The sequence below is a fragment of the Vipera berus genome (genome assembly GCF_964194415.1).
Source record: "Vipera berus genome assembly, chromosome: 2".
NCBI classification, from domain to species: Eukaryota; Metazoa; Chordata; class Lepidosauria; order Squamata; family Viperidae; genus Vipera; species Vipera berus.
The window spans coordinates 49,838,599-49,862,575 of NC_138203.1; the positions used below are offsets into that span (position 1 = coordinate 49,838,599).

Genomic DNA, 23,977 nt, shown 5'->3' on the forward strand with positions numbered 1-23,977 from the left:
AGGGGGGAGCCTAATGTTAGATGTCAGATTTTTTTTGTTAGTTCATTTATTTTTTCTTTTACAATATCAAGTAGCTGCACTGACATAATTCCAACATACATACATACGTAGAAAGAAATATAGAAAATACAAAAAAAATCTTACCATGTAGATCAGGGGTGTTAAACTGCCAGCCCACCCCACTGCTGGCAATGGGAAAAAAGTTGCAATACATCGCGACATATCACGTGACGTCATTAGTTTGACACCCGTGATGTGGATAAAAAGTCAGATAGCATACATGAAAATTTATCACTTATAAGAAGAATACCAGGTTATTGTCTAGTACTATTAAGATAGAACATAAAATCCAACCACGTTTGATAAGACTGTAGTACTTATGAAATCTCTTTACTTAATCTGTGATTGTTTCCTAAGGTGGCAATTGAAGAGGCTTATTAAGCCTGGTGACATGGTGAGCTCTTGTCCTTGACCCAACTCCTCCCCACCTAGTAGTTTGAAAACAGGCAAATGCAAATTTATTTATTTTATTACATTTATATACCGCCCTTTCCTGAAGTACTCAGGGCGGTTTACAGGGTGATTAAAAACAAAAATACAAAAGTTAAAAACAAATTTAAAAAAATTATATTCGTCCCTGCATAAGTAAAACCCCAGTTAAAATTAAAATTAAAACTAAAATTAAAATTCTCAGCCTGGGCCAGAGAGCTCGAAGAGCCAGGTCTTCAGGTCCCGGCGGAATGAACGGAGGTCGGGGGCAGTCCTAAGCTCCACTGGCAGCTGGTTCCAAAGGGCAGGCGCACCCACTGAGAAGGCCCTATCCCTGGGGGTCGTCCGCCGGCAATCTCTTACCGGTGGCACCCTGAGAAGACCCTCCCTGTGGGAGCGCACTGGACGAAGGGAGCTTGATGCCGGCAGCAGGTGTTCCCTCAGATATCCCGGACCCAAGCCATTTAGGGCTTTATAGGTCATCACCAGCACCTTGAATCTAGATAAATAGATATCACTTTGGATGGAAGGTAACAGAGTTCCATGTGCTCCAGTGTATAGTCACGCTGGCCACATAACTACGGAAATGTCTTCAGATAACCCCAGCTTCCTCAGCTAAAAATGGAGATGAGTGCCACCCCCTAGATTCAGACATGACTAGACAGGGAAAACCTTTACCTTTATCATTAACATATTAACAGTACTGAATCTCCACCCATCATATTGCTTCTCTTAGTGGTTTTAAGTATCGTATTGTAATATTTCTTACCCCCAAAGTTAGCAAAGTAGAAATAACTTTAGCATAAGAAAAAATGCATGGGTGAACATATTTCAGTAATCCAAAACTGACAAAACACCATTTGTGATCTTCCCTAGCTTCCCTCATGCGAAATCAATGGGAAAGCTGGCAGGGAAGATTGCACGTTGTTCTAGTAAATTCTCACAACCTTCCTGCATTCGTGTTTCACTGTGCTACACACACACACACACACACACACACACAGAGGCCTCTTTGCCTTGCATTGTGCCACTCACCCCAGTCTTCCTGTTTTCATGTCCTGCCACACCATTCGTACACTCTCACTTTTCTATATTTGCACCATGCCTCAACACTCTCCTCCTCTAGCCTCTATCTTGGGGTCTACCTGCACCAAGCCTCCCGCAGCCTCCTCCACCCTCCTGCAGTACCACCCACCCACCCTCCTTACTGGTCTCCTGCTGTTTCCACTTACTGACCTTTACATCTTACGGTTATGATGGCAATCTGGACTACCAGGACTGTCATTGCTAAGTGATGTAGCAACTATAGTCCTAGTTCCAGTTGCCATTAAATCCAAGGTTGTGATTCTGTTAAGTATTCTGTGCATCAGAATTGAGAAGCATAAAGTGGGCAGTGTACTTGTGTACTGTGCTATGGAATAGTGTCTAGCTATAGGTACAGTAGTCTTCACTTAATGACAGTTGGGATGAGCAACTCCATCATTAAGTGATAAGAGTTCTTGTGATATATCATGTGACCACAATAGCCTTACTCCGGCTATAGTTAAGTGAGACATTATTTGACTACAACATGGGATTTTATTGCTGGCCTTTCCATTGAGTTTTTTTCTTGGAATCCAGCTAGAAAAGCATACAAATGGTGATCATGGGACACTGTGATGGTTGTAAATGTCCATCAGTTGCAAAGTGCCTGATGTTGCAAGAGTCATAAATACAAGGAGATGTTGTAAAATTACTTTTTTAGCGCTGTCATTACTTTAAACAGTACAGTCCTTAAAGACTTCAGCAAGTACTACCTGTACTGCCAAAGAAATATATATTTGCTATTGTTGATGTTCAAGTAAATTCATTGAAAGTTCTTATCCACAAAACTCCTTGCTTTGATTTTTTTCAGTTCTGTAGATAAATTCTTAGAAAATAAGATAGATACTTTTTTTGAAAATATGCTCAACTCCCTGTCAGAAGAATAATTTGGGATTCCAATTTGAGCCAGGGCTGTGTAATAATAAATAAAAATGAGATGCAGGCAGCAGTGAGGAAAGAATAACTATTTATTCTTAAAAGCAAAACAGTTTGCTTTTAGGGACAGGCTGCAGTAGGAGATTTTTATAGGGGGAGCTTGTCAGTGTGTCACATACTGATTCTAGGGTGAGGCGTGTGCGTTTGTGTGTTTATTGTTGCAAATATGCAGTTCTTCTGGGAGACCTAATTTAATTAACTCTGTATTTGCACACACACATACACACACACACACATCAGTTTGTGTTCTGATAAATGAAAATCTTGTATTTATTCATTTAGAACATTTATATTGCTGCCTACTCACACATGGCGACTGAAGGCGGCTTACACAGATATAAAACACCATATGGGAAAAAGCTCCAGAGGGTCATTACCATCCCCCAGAGGATTATTGGCTGCCCTCTCCTCCCCCCCTCTCCCGTCCCTAAACTGTACAGTTCCCCATTCCCTACTCCAGTGACAACACACATTGATACTAGTTATTTAATGGGCTCCATTCCGCTCTTGGTTCCCCAGACTTGTAATCTGTCTCATGCTTTCAAAATTTTCAAAGTGCAGCACCCCCCCCCCCCCATGTGGGATTACTGTTCTTATTCTTCCTTCATGGCAACTAATAATATTGAAAATTAGTCTTCCCATCGAATACAATCTATAGTTTGTGATCGAAAAGTAACAATACACTTCCTAGATAATTTTTGTCACATTTGCATGCTGTGTATCAAACTGTTATGGAAATCCTAAATAAATTTTTCTGTTAAACAGGGACAAATGAGGCTGATTTACATCGAATTTGGGGGAGTTCGTTCTCAGAAAATTCTTTACTGCCCGCTCTTAAAAGAATGTGTAAAATAATTGCATTTTTAAACAAGAAACCACAGGAGCCTGTAATTGCTCAGTAATCCGTAGACCGGGTTACACGTTTATTCTGAATAAAAGCAGCTTCATGAATACATGAAATGAGCGTGCGTACAAAGCAGAAAGAAAAGCAAACCGGACTGCACAGCACGCGGAACTAGAGAACCCACTTAACCAAAACAGCAAAGGAAGACGATCCACTTTTGTGTACGGAGTTAGCAGGGGAGCGCGCCGGAAGTAGCCGGGAGCATTTCCGGAAGTCCTATAGGTCTAAATTAACAACGTGGTTGGGGGGGACTGTTGGTCGGCGGCGCCGTAGAAGGTTCAGGGATGTCAGTTGCTGGTGCTGTCGATTTGGAGGAGCCCAGCAGAGGCAGCGGGCTTTTTGCCGGCTTTCGCGTGCTCGGGCTCTACTGCAATCATCTGGCGCACGTGCTGCGCTACCACCGACGCCACCGCGAGTTCTACCTGGTCGCCGCGGTGGGGAAGAGTTTCCACACTTACAACGTGAGTCGGCTTTGCTCCTGTGCGTAGATTTAGCCCGCCTTCCCCTCGCGCGCTAGACGCCCGGCGATTTCCCCCCCCCCCTTTTCCCGCAGCGTGATTTTCGACAGCTTTCACCTAGTCGGGGCTGAGATTAAAACCCTTAATCTCCTCTCCGAAAAGAAGTCTCCCTGAAGGGAAGACTCCATTAAGACTACTCTGTTCTGAACTGCCTAAATCCCACTTAAAATGAATCTGACATCTGTTTCCTATAAGAGTGTCTGGATAGGGAAAGGCTCTAGGGCAGGGGTCTTCAAACTTGGCCCTTTTATGACTTGTGGACTTCAACTCCCAGAATTCCTCAGCCAGCTTTGCTGGCTGAGGAATTCTGGGAGTTGAAGTCCACAAGTCATAAAAGGGCCAAGTTTGAAGACCCCTGCTCTAGGGTGCTTGAACATCTTACTCATGTCTTCCGTCACGTCTTCTGGCTCTGCTGATTTATTTTTCTTTCACGAATAGTCATGTCCCTGGTCTATAATGAAGCAGGAACCATTCCTGCCTCTAAGAAAGAATATATAACTGCCTTGACTCACACATAACACTGCCTCCTTCGTTGGTCAAGCTGCTTTAAGTAACAGCCATGCAGATTGTTAATAATTCTGGAATCCCTAGCAGAAGAATCACTGTTTATTTAATATTGCTAGGCACAGCAGAGAAAAAAGCATGAGCGTTTCTAGTTCATTTCCTGGCTAAAGAATCTGCTGAAAGACTCAAGAGGGCTTTAGACCAATGAGTCCTAGGTTTAATTTGACAGGGCCCTAGCTTTGCATCCTAAAATGAACAGACAATAATGCCCACTCATGGCACCCACCAGCTCCTTCATGGCACTATACTTGCATCCTCTTCACCTGGGATTCCAGCTTCTTCCCACTTAACCCATGCAGTTCTGAGTTATGATAGCAACCAGAACTACTGGGATTGCCATCCCTAAGAGATATAGTCATAGGACATCACATTTTATACCGCATCACTTAGCGGCAGAAAATCCAGGTCCAATTGCCATCGTAATCCAAACCTCATTTCAGTGATCTATTTCTTGCTTTTCATTGTCAGTGTTTCTGTGTTCAGAGTTGTAATATTGCTTCTTGTCTCTAATAGTTCTGTTAGACACAAAAATAGTCACAAATTGAAATTCACTCTGTTTGTGTTACAAATAGAAAAGAAGTTTATTAGACTTCACAACAAAGTCTTAAAAGTAATGGTTTGCAAAGCGTGGTGGATTCAGGAAGGCAAACAATGTAGCCAAACACTGAACCACACCCCAAATTCCAAAATCACATATTATACATCCTATCGCGACGCCCCATTCCCTCCCCCATGGCCCCATTGGCTTAGGCTTTGGAGGTTACAATCTATCAGAAGCGCCTAAACAGAATACATTATCTCTGCCCCTGTTTACTTACATTATACTAATAAGATCCCTCCCCTACTATCTTGTTTCTAGAGGAGAGATGTCTCCCATGTTCTACACCTGCCAGGGGTACCAGGCACCAGAAGGTACTTAAAAACCAATTCCTAGATAGTTACTCACATTTGGGCCCCATAGTTACTCCTGTTCTCCCCCTCCCTCCACTTGAGGCCTGTATTTTTCCCCATATTCTCAAAGCATCTACTCAAACAATTGATTATAAAATGATTATTATAAAATATAAAATATGATTACATGATAATACTAAAAGCATATATATTTTTATTTTTAAACTTCCTCACTACTTCCAGTTATTTTCCACAGTTCTATGAAACTCTGCTAAGTTCCTTTCAGAAATGTTTGCCTCTTTGGCTTTGGCTTCTGTTCCATAGTTTGTTTTGATATTCAGCTTGCTTTCTTCTGTTTCTTGATCTTTGGCAATCTCTTTTATCATTCATCCTTGGCCCAGCTTTAATGATCTGTTAGGTTGGTAGCTAAATGTCTATGGAGATTCTCAGTCCTCCAGGTCATAGTTATCACAAAGATGCTTTTTCATGAAGCAACTGGACTTTTCTTGTTATTGTTTTTTTTCTTTTAAGATGTTTTGCTTCTCATCCAAGAAGCTTCTTCAGCTCTGACTGGATGGTGGGGAATGGAAAGATTTATACTCCTGCAGACAGCTGTTCATTTGTATTCTTTTAGCGAGTCCTTAAAGCTACCTGGAGCCTTATCTGTCTTCACGGTCACCTGAGTAGTGCAAATGGTGTGGAGCCTTCTTGGAACTGTTGAAAGGACTGTGTTGTAGACTGGAGATAGATGAGGTCGGATCCCTCCCTCTCTGTTGAGAGAGGGCTGTTCAATTTTAACATAAGATGGCCTCTTTGACCCCTCTTTCAACCCAGCGGTCCTCTCTGTCCAAAAAGTGGAATTTGCTGTCTTTGAAAGAGTGGCCTTTGTCGTTTAAATGCAGATGGACTGCAAAGGCCACTCTTCTTGGGTGAGAAGCTAAACATCTTCAAAGAAAAAAAACACCAAGAAAGTCCAATTGCTTCATGAAAAAGCATCTTTGGGACGTTAAGTGTGCATTGTAACCAACTTGAAATAGGGGTACCTTTCGGCATGATTTATATTCTCAAGAACCAGTTTGATATACATTTCTGGAAATGCAAGCAATTGTAATGGGGAGAGAGAACTTGTAAAAGTTCTCTCATAGTGTTCTGTGAGAGGGATAATAACTTCAGTAGAATTCTGCTGAGATTCTGCAATGAAATTTTAATTAGGACTTCAAATAGCACCTTTATGTTTCTTGTTTTCAGATCAAAATGATTTTGTTTATTTACCATTTAATGCATAATTTTAAAAATAAAATCGAGTGTGCCATAATCAAAATTAGTAATGGCCCACAAATACAAAAAGTATCTAAAATCAGTAATTCAATTGCATGAGTCATTTTTACAGATTGGACATCAAATATTAAAACACAAATCACAATGTAGTTTATTATCTACCCCACTCTCCCAAACGGAGATGCTTCAGTCTTCTGCTTTTATTTTAGAGTATTAGAAAATTGTTCTATGAAGAGTTTCTGAATTTCAAGATATTTGATACTTTTATCAAATTACTAAAGTCTCTCTATTAATTTCTCAGGTAAAGAAGTTGGGGATAGTAGCTGTTAGTAAGTATAAAATCAAATATGTTTAAATGTGCAAGTTTTAAATTTTTTCTCTATAAAAATTGAAAGTTGCATTTAATATTACTGTTATACTGAAGAACCTCTACAAAATATCACATAAAAGAAATCTTTCTGTAATCTAAGTTAGGGATATATTTTCTAAATAGCTTGATCTTTGTAGTATGTAATGTTCATTAATGATCTCTATATTACAATTTCCTCTTAAAATATAACTTTTTAATATCATATAAACACATTAACGACCTACATTCCAGAATATCAGTATTGTTGGATCCTAGGACAATTTATAAAACCCACATACATTGAATTTTATAAAATTTCTATCAGGTTTTTAATGTTTGGTCAGTTCTTTGAAGGTCTTGATAATATTATAGCTAGTTGACACATTTTTCATATGGAGGCTGCAGTCCCAAAACAGGATCTGTGCATACAAGAGAGCATTTGAGAGGAGACAGTGCTCAGGCTGGGATTCTGACTAGCCATTAGTTTGATAATATTTTTTTGTTTGTAATTATATTGTGACATAATGATGCCTATTGTGCATATGCTTAGTTATTTGAGTTGTATTCCATCCTTTATTCTCTGGATGAAATGGGCATTACTAGCCAGTGGATTGTTCCATATATCACTGATCATGTCCCTGCCACATTGTTCAGGAAAATTACAAGGCTTTCTGGAGTTATTTTTGAATTATATAATATTTTATTATATGATTAGAAATATATTATAATGTCAATCTTATTAGTTGCTCTGGATAGCAAGATGCATAGCATATAAATTTAATGATTAAAATAATAAAATTATGCAATAATAATTTAACTATCTTCATGTATATATATATAACTTTTATATCTGACAGTTCATTTTCAATTGTGGTGTATTTTCTACTTATTGGCAATGCCAGACTTTTTGAAAAGTTATACTGCTGCCTTAAAAATTAAGATGAAGGAGTAAATGACACTGAAGACAGTGGTTCCCCCAAGTCAGTATATATTGGATTATACTGCTATTCCACAGAATTTAACAAAAAAGTAAATTGGGTGCTCCTTATCCAGATAACTAATGTAACTTTTAGTAATTAATCTGTTTTAAATCTATGTATAGTTTTATATGCCAGTATATATACTCCATAGAAGCAATATATATAGATTGCACTGTTGAGAAAATCATAATTACATCATAAGTATTTCCTGGTAATATGTACTTGAAAACAGATTATATGCTTTGCTTTGTTCTATTATTCTTTTAGGCAATGCTTTGCCACAAAATATTACATGTTTGGCAGCTGATCGAATGCTGGTCTTTGCATCATGTGGTGCTTTTTTGTATGCTTTTGCTCGCAACAAAGAGGTTTGTACTGCTGTCAAATAATATGCAGTGATTTGTACCTTATACTAAATTTAATTACTGTAAAACCTCAGTTTAGTGGAATTCTGTTTCATGAGACATCAGATGCAGTGAACAAAATGTGTATCTGGATATTTTACCAAAATATGGAATGAGTCCATTATATCTAAAGTGGTATAAATCTTAATTTTTTTATTTATTTCATTTGCAAGCTATTGTAGTTATATATATGGTGTCATGCCATTTGCATCATTATACAAAAAAACATAAATTTAGATTCAGTGGCTATTCAGGAGTAATGGGGACACATGTCTCCCCCCAAATGGTCCTTTAATTTGAGGATTTGCAATATTTATGTTTTAAGATATAGACATTGAAGATATTTGAATTTAGATTATTTAATATTTGAACAAATAGGCTCCAGGGCCAAATAAGTTACTTTAAAAAATTTTCAAGTAATTTCAGCTGAAATTAATAGGATAGATCCAAGAAAACATTATTGAACTCTTGCTTTAAAACTATAAAATAGGTATTTAAACATTGCTTTTATGACATAGCTGGTTAGAATATGTTAATAGAAATAACATATGATTAATCCGTTGAAGAATGATGTTTCCATGTATATTCTTAGTAATATTAGAGCATAATATTACACTTCATGTTACTTTAAAAAGAAAAGGTGGAGGACAGGTTCAAGGAAATTGCTAGCAATTTTGATAAGCCAAATCTGTATCGAAATATTTTGTACAAAAGAAGTAAGGAGAGTGTGAAGTATAGATGCATATGAATAGAATGGATATGTAACTTGGTCTTCCTACCACCAGATAGGAAGATGCCAGGAAGAAATAAAATAACAGAACTGAAAAAGATCACTGTTGTTTAAAATATAACTTAGGAAACTTAGGAAGCAGCAACCATTTCAAATACATTTCACTGTGTTTGAAATGATTTCATTTTTCATAGGGATTCACAACTGTGCTTCCCTAGAAAAGGCATTCCTTTAAAAATATTCTCCAAGTTTGGAGGAGAGCTGAAGGATTTCTCTGGCCTCATATGAAGGTCAGAACATCAGAAGGACATCTGCTTTTAAACATGCGCATTATGACATCATAGAGATTTACAGGTAACAACTAAGTAGAAGAATGATGATTTGTTTCAGTATTTAGCAATAGACTGCCCCACATAATCAAGACCTGGTTTATTTTTGCTTAGGAAAGGAGCCTAAATTCATACTTGATTTATCTTTTGAATTCTGTAAAAAATATTTAAATCTATAGAATTAAAATTTTATGTGAGACATATTAGGGCTTTTAAAGGAAGTCTGAAGTATTTAACACATTCCTATTATCCAAATACAATGCATTATTTTATTGAAGTAACTGCAGTACTTTGAATTTTAGGTGGTTCACACTTACTCAGGTCACCAGACAGATATCCTTTTTATATTGCCATTTGGGGATCATGTCATCTCTGTAGATAATGAGAGCATTCTTATTATTTGGGATGTGCAATCAGAAGGTAAGACTAGTCTTTTTAATGTAATAACTACTGGAAAAAAGTAAAAAGATATTTGTGGTGGACAGGGACTAATGCTATTCTTTGTTCTGCAGAAGAATACTTGCAGCTGGATTTTGATAAGACTGTATTTGCCATTTCTGCAGTTTTACACCCATATACTTACATGAATAAAATACTTCTTGGTAGTGAACAAGGACCTTTACAATTATGGAATGTAAAATCCAAGTAAGAACTATTTTCTCTAGAGACTTAAATTGTTTGTTATTATTTAGCTCTTATATTTTAAAACAGGGTTCTCCAACCCCTGGTCCGTGGACCAGTACCGGGCTGCGGCATGCCAGCAACCGGGCTGCACAAACAAGCAAAGCCCCATCCGCAGGATGTAGGCAGCACAAAAAACCATGCACCCTCCGGTCCCCGGAAAAACCTCTCTCCAAGGAACTGGTCCCTAGTGCTCAAAAGGTTTGGGACCTCTGTTTTAAAACATGGAACTGAATGAGTACAGAGGCCTGGTGGAGTTAATGGAAATTTAACAGTACTTTGTGGACTTTAGCTGCTCTTAGAAGTTAAACAAAATCAGTTCTTACTATAACTAGGATGGGGGCACCTTCTAGAAATTCTAGGGGCATTGACCACTATATTTTTTTAAAAAAAAATCCGTAAAGAAGCCTACAGCAAATGCTTCTATGATGCTGTTGAGGAAACTTCAGGAATGCAGTTTCCAACAGTCATAGTTCAGGGCATCTTTACCTCTTCAACAAAATTTAAAAATGTCTTTATAAACAGAAGCTTAGAGAATATTTAATAAAAAGCCTTATTGAAATGGTATACTAATATTCCTACATTTTTATTTTGCTTCAGAGTGGCTGGGTTGTTTTCTTCCTTGATGTTATTTGCCCTCTATATCAGGGGTGTCAAACTGCCGGCCCACGGGCCGGATGCATCATCCGGAAGCTGCGCCAACCCCATTGCTGGCAATGGCAAAACTGTCTCGATATGTTGCGCGGTGTCACGTGATGTTGCGAGTTTGACATGTCTGCTCTATATAGATAAGAGAAAGGCATATCTTCCTATTATTTTGGAAGTACTATAACAGTTCTATGGGGTAAATATATTTTTCCTTAACTCAGCTCATCCTGAGAGAAGGGCTACTTTTACCTTAAAAGTGGGCAGAAATATTAATCACCATTTTCTTTGAAACTAGTAGGAATTTTTTTGTTTCTTGTTCTCTGCCTCCAAGCCAATTATACAGGTAATTTCCCCCACTGTCACCCTTAAGCAATAAATATTCTGAAACAAGTGTGTTTAATCTTCAGGCTTTAGGTGGCTTCTAGCAACCCCTTTTTATCAAAGGGAGCATCCTGGACAAGTGAAAATGGCTGTTTTGGGGCTAGTTTAATTTTTTTTTAAAAAAATGTGCATTATTTGAGCTTTTGTAAATATTTATTTATTAAATTTATATGTTGCCCATCTCAATATCAAGCAACTCTTAATTTCTAATTTCCACCACAGAATTGGTTGACACTTCCTATTTTGTGGGGAATCAAGGGATAAAATGGGTATCAAGCTGTATGAAACATATTTTAACCTTAAACCTCATTCTCATATCTGCTTGAAAACCCCTGACCTGTGATAGTATTATTACAGGCCAGGCCCCTTCAGATAAATATTTTTAAAGGGCAAATCCTCAACAATCACTCCTCCCATTGCAGTGGATTTTTCAGTGGATTAAAGAAACATGTTTTTAAAAATATTTTCCTACCCCGTCATACAGCACATGAATCTTTAATGTGAGAAAATTGTAATCTGTTCTTGCTAGTTCTGTGGACAGTTTACTTTTGTTTCTCACTTTCTCTTTTTTTCATGGTAATTGTCAGTGCTTTTTTGTAAAAGAAAAAGGTGCCAGAACTCCGTTCTGAGCGTTCTATGAGAAAAAAAGCCCTGGTAATTGTCATTCTGAAATATTTTGCTCACTTCCTTTCTTTCATTAATACTAAGTTTTTGTTTCCCTTCTAAGGAAAGGTCACTGATTAATGCTTATGTACTTTGGTAATCTCTGGATAGTTAAAAGTTAATAAGACTATCTTTTTTCCTTTTGGTTAGTATACATGAAGGGATGCTTTCAAGAAAGATTATTTTTTTACTTAACTGAAACAAAATGAATGAATAAAGTTGGCCCCACTGCAAGGGAAATACCACTCCTGGACCCAACCGGGTTCTTTTTTCAAACTGCAATGATGAAATTATCTAAGAGAAGTTTTTTTGAGGAGTGAGGGAATAAAACTTTTTGGGAAGAGTAAAAACGTAATACTTTTATTGTATCTGAACACACCCCAGGAGATGTCTCTTAGTAGTAATTTAAATGGAAGGTAATTTCATTTCACCTGATTAAGTATTCAGTGGAGTATTGATTGTATTAACTTTTCATCCTCTGGTGTTTGTAAACTGGGTAACAAATGTCCTTTACTTAAAATTATTTTGGATAGGATTGTGAGTATTTTTGATCATTTAAGTATGTTTTTCTTTCCTCAGCAAACTCTTATATACATTTCCAGGTTGGGGTGCAGGAGTGACAGTCCTTGAACAGGTAATTATGAGTTACAGGTTTATCAAAAAATGAACATGTAACTGTTATGTTACATTTTTTTCATTAATAATACTTCAGAATATTTTAAAAACTGTTGGCTTAGTCGGATCTATTCCACCAAGTCTTTCTCTAAATAATACTTAAACCATATATAGTAAAGCCTTAATTTTTCAGAATAATTTGTAGAGGTATCCATTACAACCTAATGTCTGTTAAATGAGAATTTACATGTGCTTCATTTGTTTACATTTATTTTATGTGTGTAAGTACTGGATATAATGGATGTATTTTTTATCGTTTTCATAAGCTGACAAAAATAAAACTATTTTAGTTGTCTGGGTGCTTTGAAAGCACTGAACCTTATCCTTTATTTTAGAGGTGAACTCCAAATAACATTTTGTTAATTTCTGAAGCTGACTAATAAACTGGAGTCATAAATTACAGGTATAGCTTCTGTAGAATTCTGACTGATCGAAATAAGTAAATAACAGGTTTTACCTGTATTTATGCAGAATTGTGACTGATTAAGGTATCAGATTGTTCAGAACTTCACCTCTTTATTTAAATTCAGTTAATATTGTGAATGGCCCTGCTAAGAAAACAATTTATATTGCTGTATTGTCCAAAACATCATAGTATCAATTTGCTAGAAAATACTTTTGCAAATTTTACCCTCAAAAATAATAGCTGAAGGGAATATTGTTTTTAAATAAAAAATGTATGCCAATGAAAAATACGTGCAGTAAGTAAAATTATGTAAAAAATTTAATTTCTGAACATAAGTTCAAAGATAACAAGTTGAGGACAACTTGTGTCTAAATAATGGGATTATAGAATTTGGAACAGCATTATTGGGATCCAAAATTAAGTATAATTGTAAATCTGTCCTGGTAAGAAATACCCCCCTTCAACTTTAGCTTCCCAGTAACCAAAATGTTACTATGAATTAGGGATAGAGGGGGGGAAATTAATATTTGTAGCTGATGTTAGCTGACTTCTATGAACATGCTGTCTTTTAACCATCTTTACTGTACACCATATCTGTTAGTTTTCCATAGCAATAGTAGATAACATTTTCTTCTTGATGGTTTATATACAGTTAGCTGGATTAGACTTGTTTTATGATAGGATGTCTTTAGAACTAAGTCTCATTCTAATTTTTATAAATATTTATTTACATGAGCATCTTCTCATTCTATTTTTTGTAAATATTCATTCACATGAGATCGGTTGATATATTGCCATAATCAAAAAAAGAACGGAGGAGTCAATATGTCTACAAAAAAAAATTCTGCTAGAATACTTCCAGTGTTTTCAACATGATATTTATATTATATTTTAAAATAAAAAAGTCATGTTTTATTATGCATACTAATTTTCTTTGCAGGCACCAGCAGTGGATGTCATTGCAATTGGGCTTGTGACTGGACATATAATAGTGCATAATATTAAATTTGATGAAACACTGATGAAATTTCAACAGGATTGGGGGCCGATAACCGCAATATCATTTCGTACAGGTAAATTTCAGGATTTATTAAATAATAATAGGAATTGGAAAATGTTCAAGGAATCCAGAGTGTCTCTCCTATGTTCTGAATTAAAAATCCAAACAGAAGACAATATTGATTTGTTTGTTTGTTAGCTTAATAACTCTTATGCTTCTTTTAATTTACTCTTTTTTGTTGTTGGTTTTGCATGCTTGCCTTGGTTGTGCCTTTAAGTCAGCTTTGACTCCTGCAAGAAATAGTCCCTGCGGTTTTTTTGGCAAGATTTCAGAAGTGGTTTACTCTTGCATTTTTCTTAGGCTTGAGACAAAGTGACTAGACCAAGGTCATTTAGTTGGCTTCATGCCAAGATACGATTAGTCTTCCAGTTTCTGGCCTGAGACTTTAACCACTATACCAGGGGTAGGCAACCTCGGCTGTTTTATGACTCATGGACTTCAACTCCCAGAATTCCTGTCAGCTATGCTGACTCAGGAATTCTGGGAGTTGAAGTCCATGAGTCATAAAAGAGCTGAGGTTGCCTACCCCTGTACTATACCAAACTGACTCTCATCCATAGAGTGTTGTAATTTTGTGAACTTGAATATACCTGTTGAAAAGATATTTTAAAGCTCCTTGACTTTTTTTCCTCCCAATAGTAACTGTTAAGAAGGAACATTTACATTTCCCCTCCTATTTTTTTGGATCAGATGGGCATCCAGTTTTGGCTGCTGGAAGTCCTATTGGGCATATTGGATTATGGGACCTGGAGGAAAAGAAACTTTTGGGCCAGATGCGAGATGCGCATTCTACAGCAATTTCGGGTACATCATTTGTCCAAGGAGAGCCACTTCTCATTACTAATGGTGCAGATAATGCTATAAGGGTAAGTTGCGTCTGTTTATATAATCTTTCTCCAAAAATGTTTTATGTACTTTTCATCTGCGTTCTTTATTTTGTTCTGGGAAACAAACATGTTTCATATTTTCAGTTATACAGCACTGTCTCCAGAATAGGGTCATTGTTTAAAAGCAATTTAAAATGCAAAAAATGGCTAATTTGTCAGTGTTTTTGCAATTAAACCTTGTGAACTGAGAAATAGATGAAATTATGCAAATAATTTAAATTTCCTAGGGTCATGTGACCATGATTTACGTTTTTGCCCCAAACTGGATTTTACTTCCAGTTTTCAGCAAAACGCACCATAGCGAACAATACAGACAAAACAAAACAAACAAAATTGCAAAATCAGATTGGTCATCCAGGTGACCCACTACAACCATCCCAACTTATGTTTTTAATGGGCAGACCCCCTTGTGGTCGCAAGTCAAGGACCTATATAAATAAATAATTCCATAGAAGTGCTAAGTAAATTACAAAATTTTAAAAGATTATGTGCACGGCAGTTTTCAGAATTGGGTGGTGAGATTTGCTGTTCCTCTTTTTTCCTCAAGTGTGTTTAACTAGTGTAAAAACAACATTCAGCACAGAATGAAAGGCTTTGTGATTATGTACTGAATGGCACCTCAGTGATCCAAGGCAATTGCAGTGGCAGAGTTAGCTACCATTATCAACTACGCTCCCTGATTGACTGGAGCTGTGAGACCACTGACTATGAATTGCAAACAGGCATTATCTTTGTCAGTAAAGTGTACCTTGCATTCAGTTGTACCAGATTGCCTGAAATGATAAGCAGTCCTTACACTCGGGATAATGTTTATCATTTCTGACAATCTGTGATTTTATTTTGAAATAGCAAGTGCTAGTAAAAGTAGCAAATATTCCAAATGAAAAACCACAGTCTCGAGCTTTATTTTATTTACAGTATTGAGCTTGGGGGGATTAATTTTTGTAAGCATAATATCATCTGCATCTGAATTGCCCCCTGAATAAAATAAATAAAATAAAACCACATGAAATTAAGGTTCATAGCTCTAAATCTAGGAAACAATTCAGACAATTGAGGCAGGAGCATGCAATGGATTAAAAATCAGAGGGAGGGAGGGGAGGACCCACCTTAATAGTTTGGATTGTTAAAAGTGGCAACAGACAGTTTCTACCTTCCGACTTGCAAGATACTGTTAATATGGTCTTAAAATAAAGTAGAATTAGCTCTTCTAGGCATGTTTCCTGTCTGCTTTACCTGAGAAAGCTACATGCAATAAGGTGTATCTGTATATGCATACACACAGAATTACACATCAGAATTTTTTTCAGGCTATTGGGCAGTCTTGTACAGATGGCTCATTAAAAATCCTATTGGGTCAAATTTCGTATAATTTCCTTTCTCATCTTGAACTTGTGCAAGATGTCAGTATTCTCACTCAAAATCAAGAAGATTTCAGCTTTTTAAGTTTTTTCTTCAGTATCCTACTTTTTATTTTTAAATTTGGGGTGTTAGAGGTTAGGGTTAGGGTTAGGTTATATCCAGTTCATGTTCATATTGCTCTAATGGCTTCTTTCAGTTAAAAACTGAAAGAGGTTAATTCTCCCAGCATAAATAGCTTTAATGTAATATTTTTTAACAGTACTATGTTAAATATAGCAATACTTGTTTAAATAATGAGGAAAAAAATTTCATCTCAAGAGAAAATATACACAAAACTCCTATGCATTAGTACTTCATTATGGTTTTATTTTAACATTATGGAGACCTGACGTTACGTTGCATAGGAAAGCTTTTCTTTTATTTTGTTGCTTACGGTTTGTTCATTTATTTAATAGGTATGGATCTTTGATGGCCCTGGAGGAAGTGGTAGACTACTAAGATATCGAATGGGACATAGCGCACCTCCAACAAAAATCCGACATCATGGGCAAAATGGGCAGCAGATTCTTAGTGCTAGTAAGAGTTCCATTTTCTGTTAAAATGACTATTCAGCAACCATTCAAAGTTACGGTGATTCTGAACAAATGGTACAGGTAGTCCTCAAGTTATGGCCTACAATTGAGCCCATAATGTATGTTGCTAAGTGGGACATTTGTTAAGTGACTTTTGCTCCATTTTATATGACCTTCCTTGCCATGGTTGATAAGCGAATCACTGCACTTGTTAAGTTAGCATCACGGTTGTCGAGTGAATCTGGCTTCCCCGTTGACTTTGCTGGTCAGAAGGTCGCAGAAGAGGATCATATGACCCTGGGACTTTGCAACCTTCCTGAATATGAACCAGTTGCCAAGCATCCAAATTTTGAACATGTGACCATGGGGATGCTGCAACAATGTAAGTGTTAAAAGTGGCCATGTCATTTTTTCCCCAGTGCTGCAGTAACTTCAAATGGTCACTAAGCAAATGGTTGTAAGTTGAGGACTACGTCTGTTTACAATCAGTCCTTGAAGTCAGGGCCATTGCAGTTCCCCCATAATCATGCAGCAAAATTCAGGTGCTTGGCAACCCCCTACATTTATGACCACAGCATGCACTTCAACTCCCTCCTTTGCACGCACACACACACACACACACACACCTCTGCTCCTTTGGACACTGAGTGCTCAGATGCTCTTGCTGCCACCCACCCACCCCCACTGCCTCAGCTACCTTTCCTGTCTTCCACCTCCAACTGCTGACCCAGCCTGGCTCTTCAGGAGGCAAAAGCTGGCTGGGCCTGCCTTAGCTGCAGGAGAAAGAAGACAGCAAAGGTAGTTCATAATGGTGGATGGTAAAGGAGCAAGGGCTTTGGAGTGCTTGGTGTCCAAAAGGGCAGAGATGGACAATGGGGATAGACAGATGGGGAAGAGTCAAAGCAGAAGCAACTGGGGCAAGTCATGAAATCAAGAGGTCCTCTCTTAACAACAGTGCAGTCTTAATTTAACATCCACAACCAAGACTTCTAGAACTTATCGCTAAGCTGCTTTACTTAGGAACAGAACTTCTGGTCCTAGTTAGGATTGTTAAGCAAGGACTACCTGTGGCACTGTTTTGGATAAAGTGGCATGATATTTGCTTGCTACATCAAGTGTCCCATATTAAAGTTTAGGTTTAAATGAGTTTGCTAAATTTGTTTTGGCTTTGTCTCTGATGCAAATTTAACTGGAATGTATCTTGACATTTTTCCTTCTTTACACATTAGGGATTTTGTACCCACTTCTCACAGAAGGCTTGGCTTTGTAAATTTCCTAATATAGCTTTAGATTAACTGTAAAAGTTGTTGGGTAACCAAGCAAATTTGTATTTGTAGATGCCAAGTTTTATTCAGTGGTTTATATATGGTCTTATATTTCATAGATAAATGAAAATGCCTAAAATAAACATTTACACAGGAAATACTTTCGTTCTCTCTTTTATATTTTACCATAGGTCAAGATGGTACTTTACAATCATTTTCCACAGTGCATGAAAGATTCAATAAAAGTTTAGGACGTGGTGAGTGTCACAGTATATTAAAGAAATTATTAGTTAGAACTTCTAAGAATATTAAAAATGTGAAGTTTATAATTCAATATTATTTAAATATCAAGAGTCTGTTCAATACATTTTTCTGGGTTTGAATTTATATGTTTTTATAAACAATGTGTCTTTGTTATAAATGCCTTTTTTGAAGGAAGCATATAGCTAGCAATAAGAGATATGATGTTTAATCTGGGTAATGAGGAGGGAGGAAGTTGGGCTTTTATAGAAAAGGTTTCTTAGTCCAGGCAAGGTAGAAAATATGAAAAAAATGCCTTAATTATCAGTCAAATTGCTTTGGCAGGATTTGATTACATCTCCTTGCTAGTAATAAAGACCTTTCTAGAAAATGAAATAATTCTTGTTCTCTGGGTTTGCCAGACTTGCAGATCATGACTGCAGAACCAGCAGAAATTATGTGCAGAGAAATATGATTGGTTGAGATAGGAGAACTTCCCAGTTAAAAGTGTGTCTTCTTTATATTTGAAAGTATTCATTTTTATCTGTATCATCGGTTCTAATAGAAAATAAACAGAATTGGATGGTTTCCTAGTAGGAACTTGCAATTTCCATTGACTTGAGGACCACACTGGTTTTGGTGGGATTTTTTGCATTATTTTGCGTGGTGCATTGCAAAAGTAAGCAGGGCCATGGCCAAGTGGGTCTTGTTTATTTCTTAAGTGGAATCAGATATTTTAGGTTTGAATTTGTTATGTTAAATCTGCAATACTTATATCACCCAATTTGCCTATTAAATATCTAACAAATAGTGAAAAAATGCAGACAAAACCCCAAATTATGGCTGTACCCTCAAGGGGCTTTGGGCCCTATGGGCGGGAAGCTAGGTAACCAGTGGCATAATGCCACACTTTTTATACCACTTTTGAACACATAGGGATGAGAAATCTTCCATAGGTATGAATATTCAGACTATTGTATTATATAATAGCTGTTTCATTTATCATGTTTCAAGGTTCAATAAATAAGAAGAAATCAAAAAAGAAAGGACTTCGTTATGATACAATGGCGCTTCCCCCTATTACAACATTTGCAACAGGTATGCAACTGCTGCTTAATTTGAATGAATAAGATTATAATCCATAATATCAAATACTTTTTTCAATTCATGAGAATTTTATAAATATTCTTCACTGATAGAATTGCTAGTACTTTTTTATCTAGGTGAGCTGAGGTTATTTATGTTTGTTACTGCCAATAATGAGAGCCAGTTTGGCATAATAGTTAAGGCATCAGGCTAGAAACAGGAAGACTATGAATTCTTCTTGTTGTTAGTTGTGAAGTCGTACCCGACCCATCGTGACCCCATGGACAACTTTCCTCCAGGCCTTCCTGTCCTCTACCATCTTCTGGAGTCCATTTAAGCTCACGCCTACTCCTTCAGTGATTCCATCCAGCCACCTCATTCTCTTGTTGTCACTTTCTTCTATTGCCCTCAGTCTTTCCCAGCATTAGGCTCTTCTCCAGTGAGTCCTTCTCATTAGGTGGCCAAAGTATCTGAGTTTCAACTTCAGGAACTGGCCTTCTAAAGAGCAGTCAGGGTTGATCTCTAGGACTGACCGGTTTGAACACCTTGCAGTCCAAGGGACTCGCAGGAGTCTTCTCCAGCATCATACTTCAAAGGCCTCAATTATTTGGCGCTCAGCCTTTCTTATGGTCCAACTTTCACAGCCATACATTGCAACTGGGAAAACCATAGCCTTGACTATACACACTTTTGTTGGCTGGGTGATGTCTCTGCTTTTTAGTATGCTGTCTAGATTTGCCATAGCTTTCCTCCCCAGGAGCAAGCGTCTTTTAATTTCTTGGCTGCAGTCCCCATCTGCGGTGATCTTAGAGCCCAGGAAAATAAAATCTGTCACTACCTCCATTTCTTCCCCATCTATTTGCCAGGAATTGAAAAGCCGGATGCCATCTTGGTGACCTTGGTCAGTCACTTTTTGTCAGCTCTACAAAGGAGAAAATAGCAAGAAAACTGCAGTGGCTTGCCCAGGTAGTCTCTAAGAATCGGACATAATTGGATGGAAGAAAAAAAAGGCAACAATGTATAGAGAAGTGAAATTCTTGTGCTTTTTATTCTTGAATAACATTTGTCTTTCCTGTTGATGTGAGCTACTGTATAACGTTCTCATTGTGTAGGAAAGCATTTTGTAGATAATTTACTCCAGGCCTGCACAAGATATGGCCTGTGTACCACATGCAGCCCATTGAGCAGTCTTCTACAGGCTGCCTGTGTTTTAAAATTTGGCACTGCCCCGAAAGACACACTGCTGAGCACCTCCAAGCTTCTAGGGCTGCCACTGCTCCACCAGCTCTCAATAGCTGCTTGGTATGCCATGTATTCTTTTGCAGCCTGTGATGATTTTTAATTAATGTAGTTTTTAATCTACATGTTGTGCCAGTAGAACCCAACATTGCAGCATTTCTTACAGATGGCTGTCCAGTCTCTGTTTAAACACTTTTAGCAAAGGAAACTCCTCCATTTCCAAAGCAATCTGTTTCATTGGTGTGAAAAACTTAACCATTAAGACTTTTTCCCCAGATACCTGACCTAAATCTATTTTCTTGTAATTTAAACCTTTTCTTGACTGGTCTTCTCGAACTACTGCCTCATTATCTTCCTGAAAACCCTCCAGACACTTGAAGACAACAGTTGTGACTTTTTGCAATCTTTTCTTTTGGCTAAACACATCCAACGTTTCCAATCATTCTGCAGGTTTTGCTTTTCTTATCATCCTGGTTTGGATAGGCTATAGTTTGTCAGATGTTTTCCCTACAGTATAATGCCGAGAACTGGACACAACATTTCTAAATGTGGTCTGAGCATCCAGAATAGAGAACTGCAGTTTCTCCTGATTTGGCACTGCTGATGCATTTGGATTTATTTGGGGGTTTTTTGCAGCCGCCTATCACTGTTGGTTCAAGTTATCCAGATTATTTTGAAATGTACTGTAATATGTGATTTTCATCTCCCAAATCCTATGCTCATCCCTTAGATGTTTTTCTTTATCCAGCGTTTTCATTCATAGCATTTTGGAGTCGGAAAGCTGGAAAGAGTCATAAGCTTTAGCAAAGATATATCAGGCCTTAATCAGGTGGCGTAGGGGTTAGAATGCAGTATTGCAGGCTAACTCTTAACTCTGCCCATAGCCTGGAGTTTGATACTGATGGGGCTCAAAGTTGATTCAACCTTCCATCCTTTCAAGGTCGATAAAATGAAGACCCAGATGGTTGGGGGCAATATGCTGATCTTATAAACTGTCCAGAGAGTGCTGTAAAGCACTATGGGGCAGTATATAAGTGCCATTGCTATAGCTATGACCAAAGCATATGTTCTGACCAAAGCATATGTTTTAGATTCCCTCAGGGAATAATGTCAGCCTGAAGGAAAACTGCTGGTTTTCAGTAATGTTGATCTCTAAATAGGAAAGCAGTAAGAAAACACTTAGCTGGCTTACTTCAGCTGTTTAAGACATTTCATCATTTGATGTGTAAGAAAATTATTATATAGTAAATATTATTTTCCCTATAAGGATAAATGCTTTGGAATGGTCTTCACAGTCCTCAGACTGAATATTACTGAAAATCTGTGAACAGTTCTCAAATAGGCATTGCATGCAAGGAGAATTTCAAGTATTTCTGAAGTTCAAGAAAGGGGAAAATTCCAAAAGAAAGAACAGAGATATTTGTCCAGCTCTTGTCTAGTTTACTTATAGTAAATATTATTTTCCCTATACGGGTAAATGCTTTGGAATGGTCTTCACAGTCCTCAAACGTGAGTATTACTGAAAATCTGTGAGTAGTTCTCGAATAGGTATTGCATGCAAGGAGAATTTCAAGTATTTCTGAAGTTCAAGAAAGGGAGGAAAATTCCATAAGAAAGAACTGAGAGATTCTTGTCTAGCTCTTGTCTAGTTTACTTATGGATTCATTAAAAGATAAAATTTGACCAAGGGTATCTAAACTTTAGCATGCAAGTAGCTGGTGAAAATGCTGCTGGATCGGGTAGCACTTTGTTTATTCTAGACTTATGTATTTGTTCCTCTTAATATATTGTCATAAGAGTGTGCTTAAAAATATGAAACATACTAAAGATAAATGTACTACAACAATTACAAGTGCATCATTTTAAATGTGACATAGTCGAATTAGTTTAGCATTTTTTGTTACACTGTAATTTAGAAAAAATGTTACAATTATCCTGTGTTTTAAAAATCTGTCAGTTAAAGAGTTTTATTTATAATGAGTATTGATTGCATTGCAGAGGTGGCCCGTCAAAATGACTGGGATGGTATCATTGCTTGCCATCAAAGTTATGTAACTTGTACTACTTGGAATTATCAGAAATCTTCAATGGGAATCCATAAACTGAAACCAAAAGACATAAGCAAAAATAAATCTCTTGGTATATATGCAACAGTAAGTTTTTTTCTTAAATTATTGGAGGCAATTCTTAAAATTCATGTAAAGCTGAAATTTATTCAAGTACAGCTCTTCAGTTTTCTTTGTATTTAGATTACATAGCATGCATTGTTACCTTCATCTTCCAAAGCTCATTTGTATGAACATCTAAACATTATTTGAAAATAAATCAGTTTGAATAGTAACTATAAAATATTTAAGATTTTGACAGTGTAAATCTGTAGATTTGCTATATTTCAGAGATGCTCTTTATTATAAATAAATTGATTTTTTGTCTTTTTCTTGAAAGGCAGTAGACATTACTTCTTGTGGAAACTTTGCAGTAATTGGACTTTCAACAGGGCATGTGGATAGATACAATATGCAGTCTGGTATTCACAGAGGACGTTATGGTGAAGTAAAAGGTGAAAATCTGACCTTTTTTAAAAAAAAATATTGTAATCAAAGCTTCAGTAGCTGAATTTATAACTTGTGGAGTCAACATATCCATTGCTTCATTTTCATAAAAAATTCTGTCCTGTGTGTCAGGACTAATCTACATAAAACTAGGCTTAAGGTTGGTAATGCTACTTAGGTAATAAATGCTGGATGACTACCAACATATGGTTCTTTGTTGTGGTATGTCTTGTCCTTGGAAGATTTCTAGTATTTAACTTCAGATCTATTTGAAAATTTGAAGCTCATTAAAAAGGCTAACAATTTATTCATTTTTTCTTTGTGTATGTATAATTAAAGCTCATGAAGGCTGCATAAGAGGTGTAGCAGTGGATGGACTCAACCAGTTTACAGTCACAATAGGAAGTGAAGGATTGATCAAGTTCTGGAAATTCAAGACCACAACATTTGTTCACTCTATTGATCTCTCAACGTCTCCAAATAAAATGTTGCTTCACAGAGATAGGTGAGATGGTGTGATATATTCAGTAAAGGCTACAAACAAAATTAAAACTCATAGATAAATTTTTAATGATTGGTTTGTTAATCATTTTAATATTGATACTTTAAATTGATATTTCGTGAATGTGTATATGATTTTGTGTGCGTGTATGTTGCTCTTTAACCAAGTGGTGCTACGGGTGATGGAATGATATTCCTCACTGATACTGCAAGTACAATTTCCATCTTATTTATTTATACTCTATATATACCTTATAGATTTTTTATATTTATATATTTTAATATATATTTACAGGTGCATTCA

The 23,977-nt window shown here is 36.8% G+C and overlaps 1 protein-coding gene across 1 annotated transcript in view; it reads left to right on the forward strand.

The window, feature by feature from the left end:
- Positions 1 to 3,407: 3,407 nt before the first annotated feature.
- Positions 3,408 to 23,977, forward strand: part of WDR36 (WD repeat domain 36) — a 39,221-nt gene continuing 18,651 nt past the window's right edge. Inside the window, exons 1-14 of the mRNA XM_081321923.1 lie at positions 3,408 to 3,873; positions 6,965 to 6,992; positions 8,260 to 8,360; positions 9,758 to 9,875; positions 9,968 to 10,100; positions 12,408 to 12,462; positions 13,850 to 13,982; positions 14,660 to 14,835; positions 16,674 to 16,794; positions 18,247 to 18,312; positions 19,310 to 19,393; positions 22,619 to 22,773; positions 23,066 to 23,180; positions 23,512 to 23,677. Coding sequence (XP_081178049.1) covers positions 3,697 to 3,873; positions 6,965 to 6,992; positions 8,260 to 8,360; positions 9,758 to 9,875; positions 9,968 to 10,100; positions 12,408 to 12,462; positions 13,850 to 13,982; positions 14,660 to 14,835; positions 16,674 to 16,794; positions 18,247 to 18,312; positions 19,310 to 19,393; positions 22,619 to 22,773; positions 23,066 to 23,180; positions 23,512 to 23,677 — 1,628 coding nt within the window. The 5' untranslated portion in view covers positions 3,408 to 3,696. The remainder of the gene's footprint in view (positions 3,874 to 6,964; positions 6,993 to 8,259; positions 8,361 to 9,757; positions 9,876 to 9,967; positions 10,101 to 12,407; positions 12,463 to 13,849; positions 13,983 to 14,659; positions 14,836 to 16,673; positions 16,795 to 18,246; positions 18,313 to 19,309; positions 19,394 to 22,618; positions 22,774 to 23,065; positions 23,181 to 23,511; positions 23,678 to 23,977) is intronic.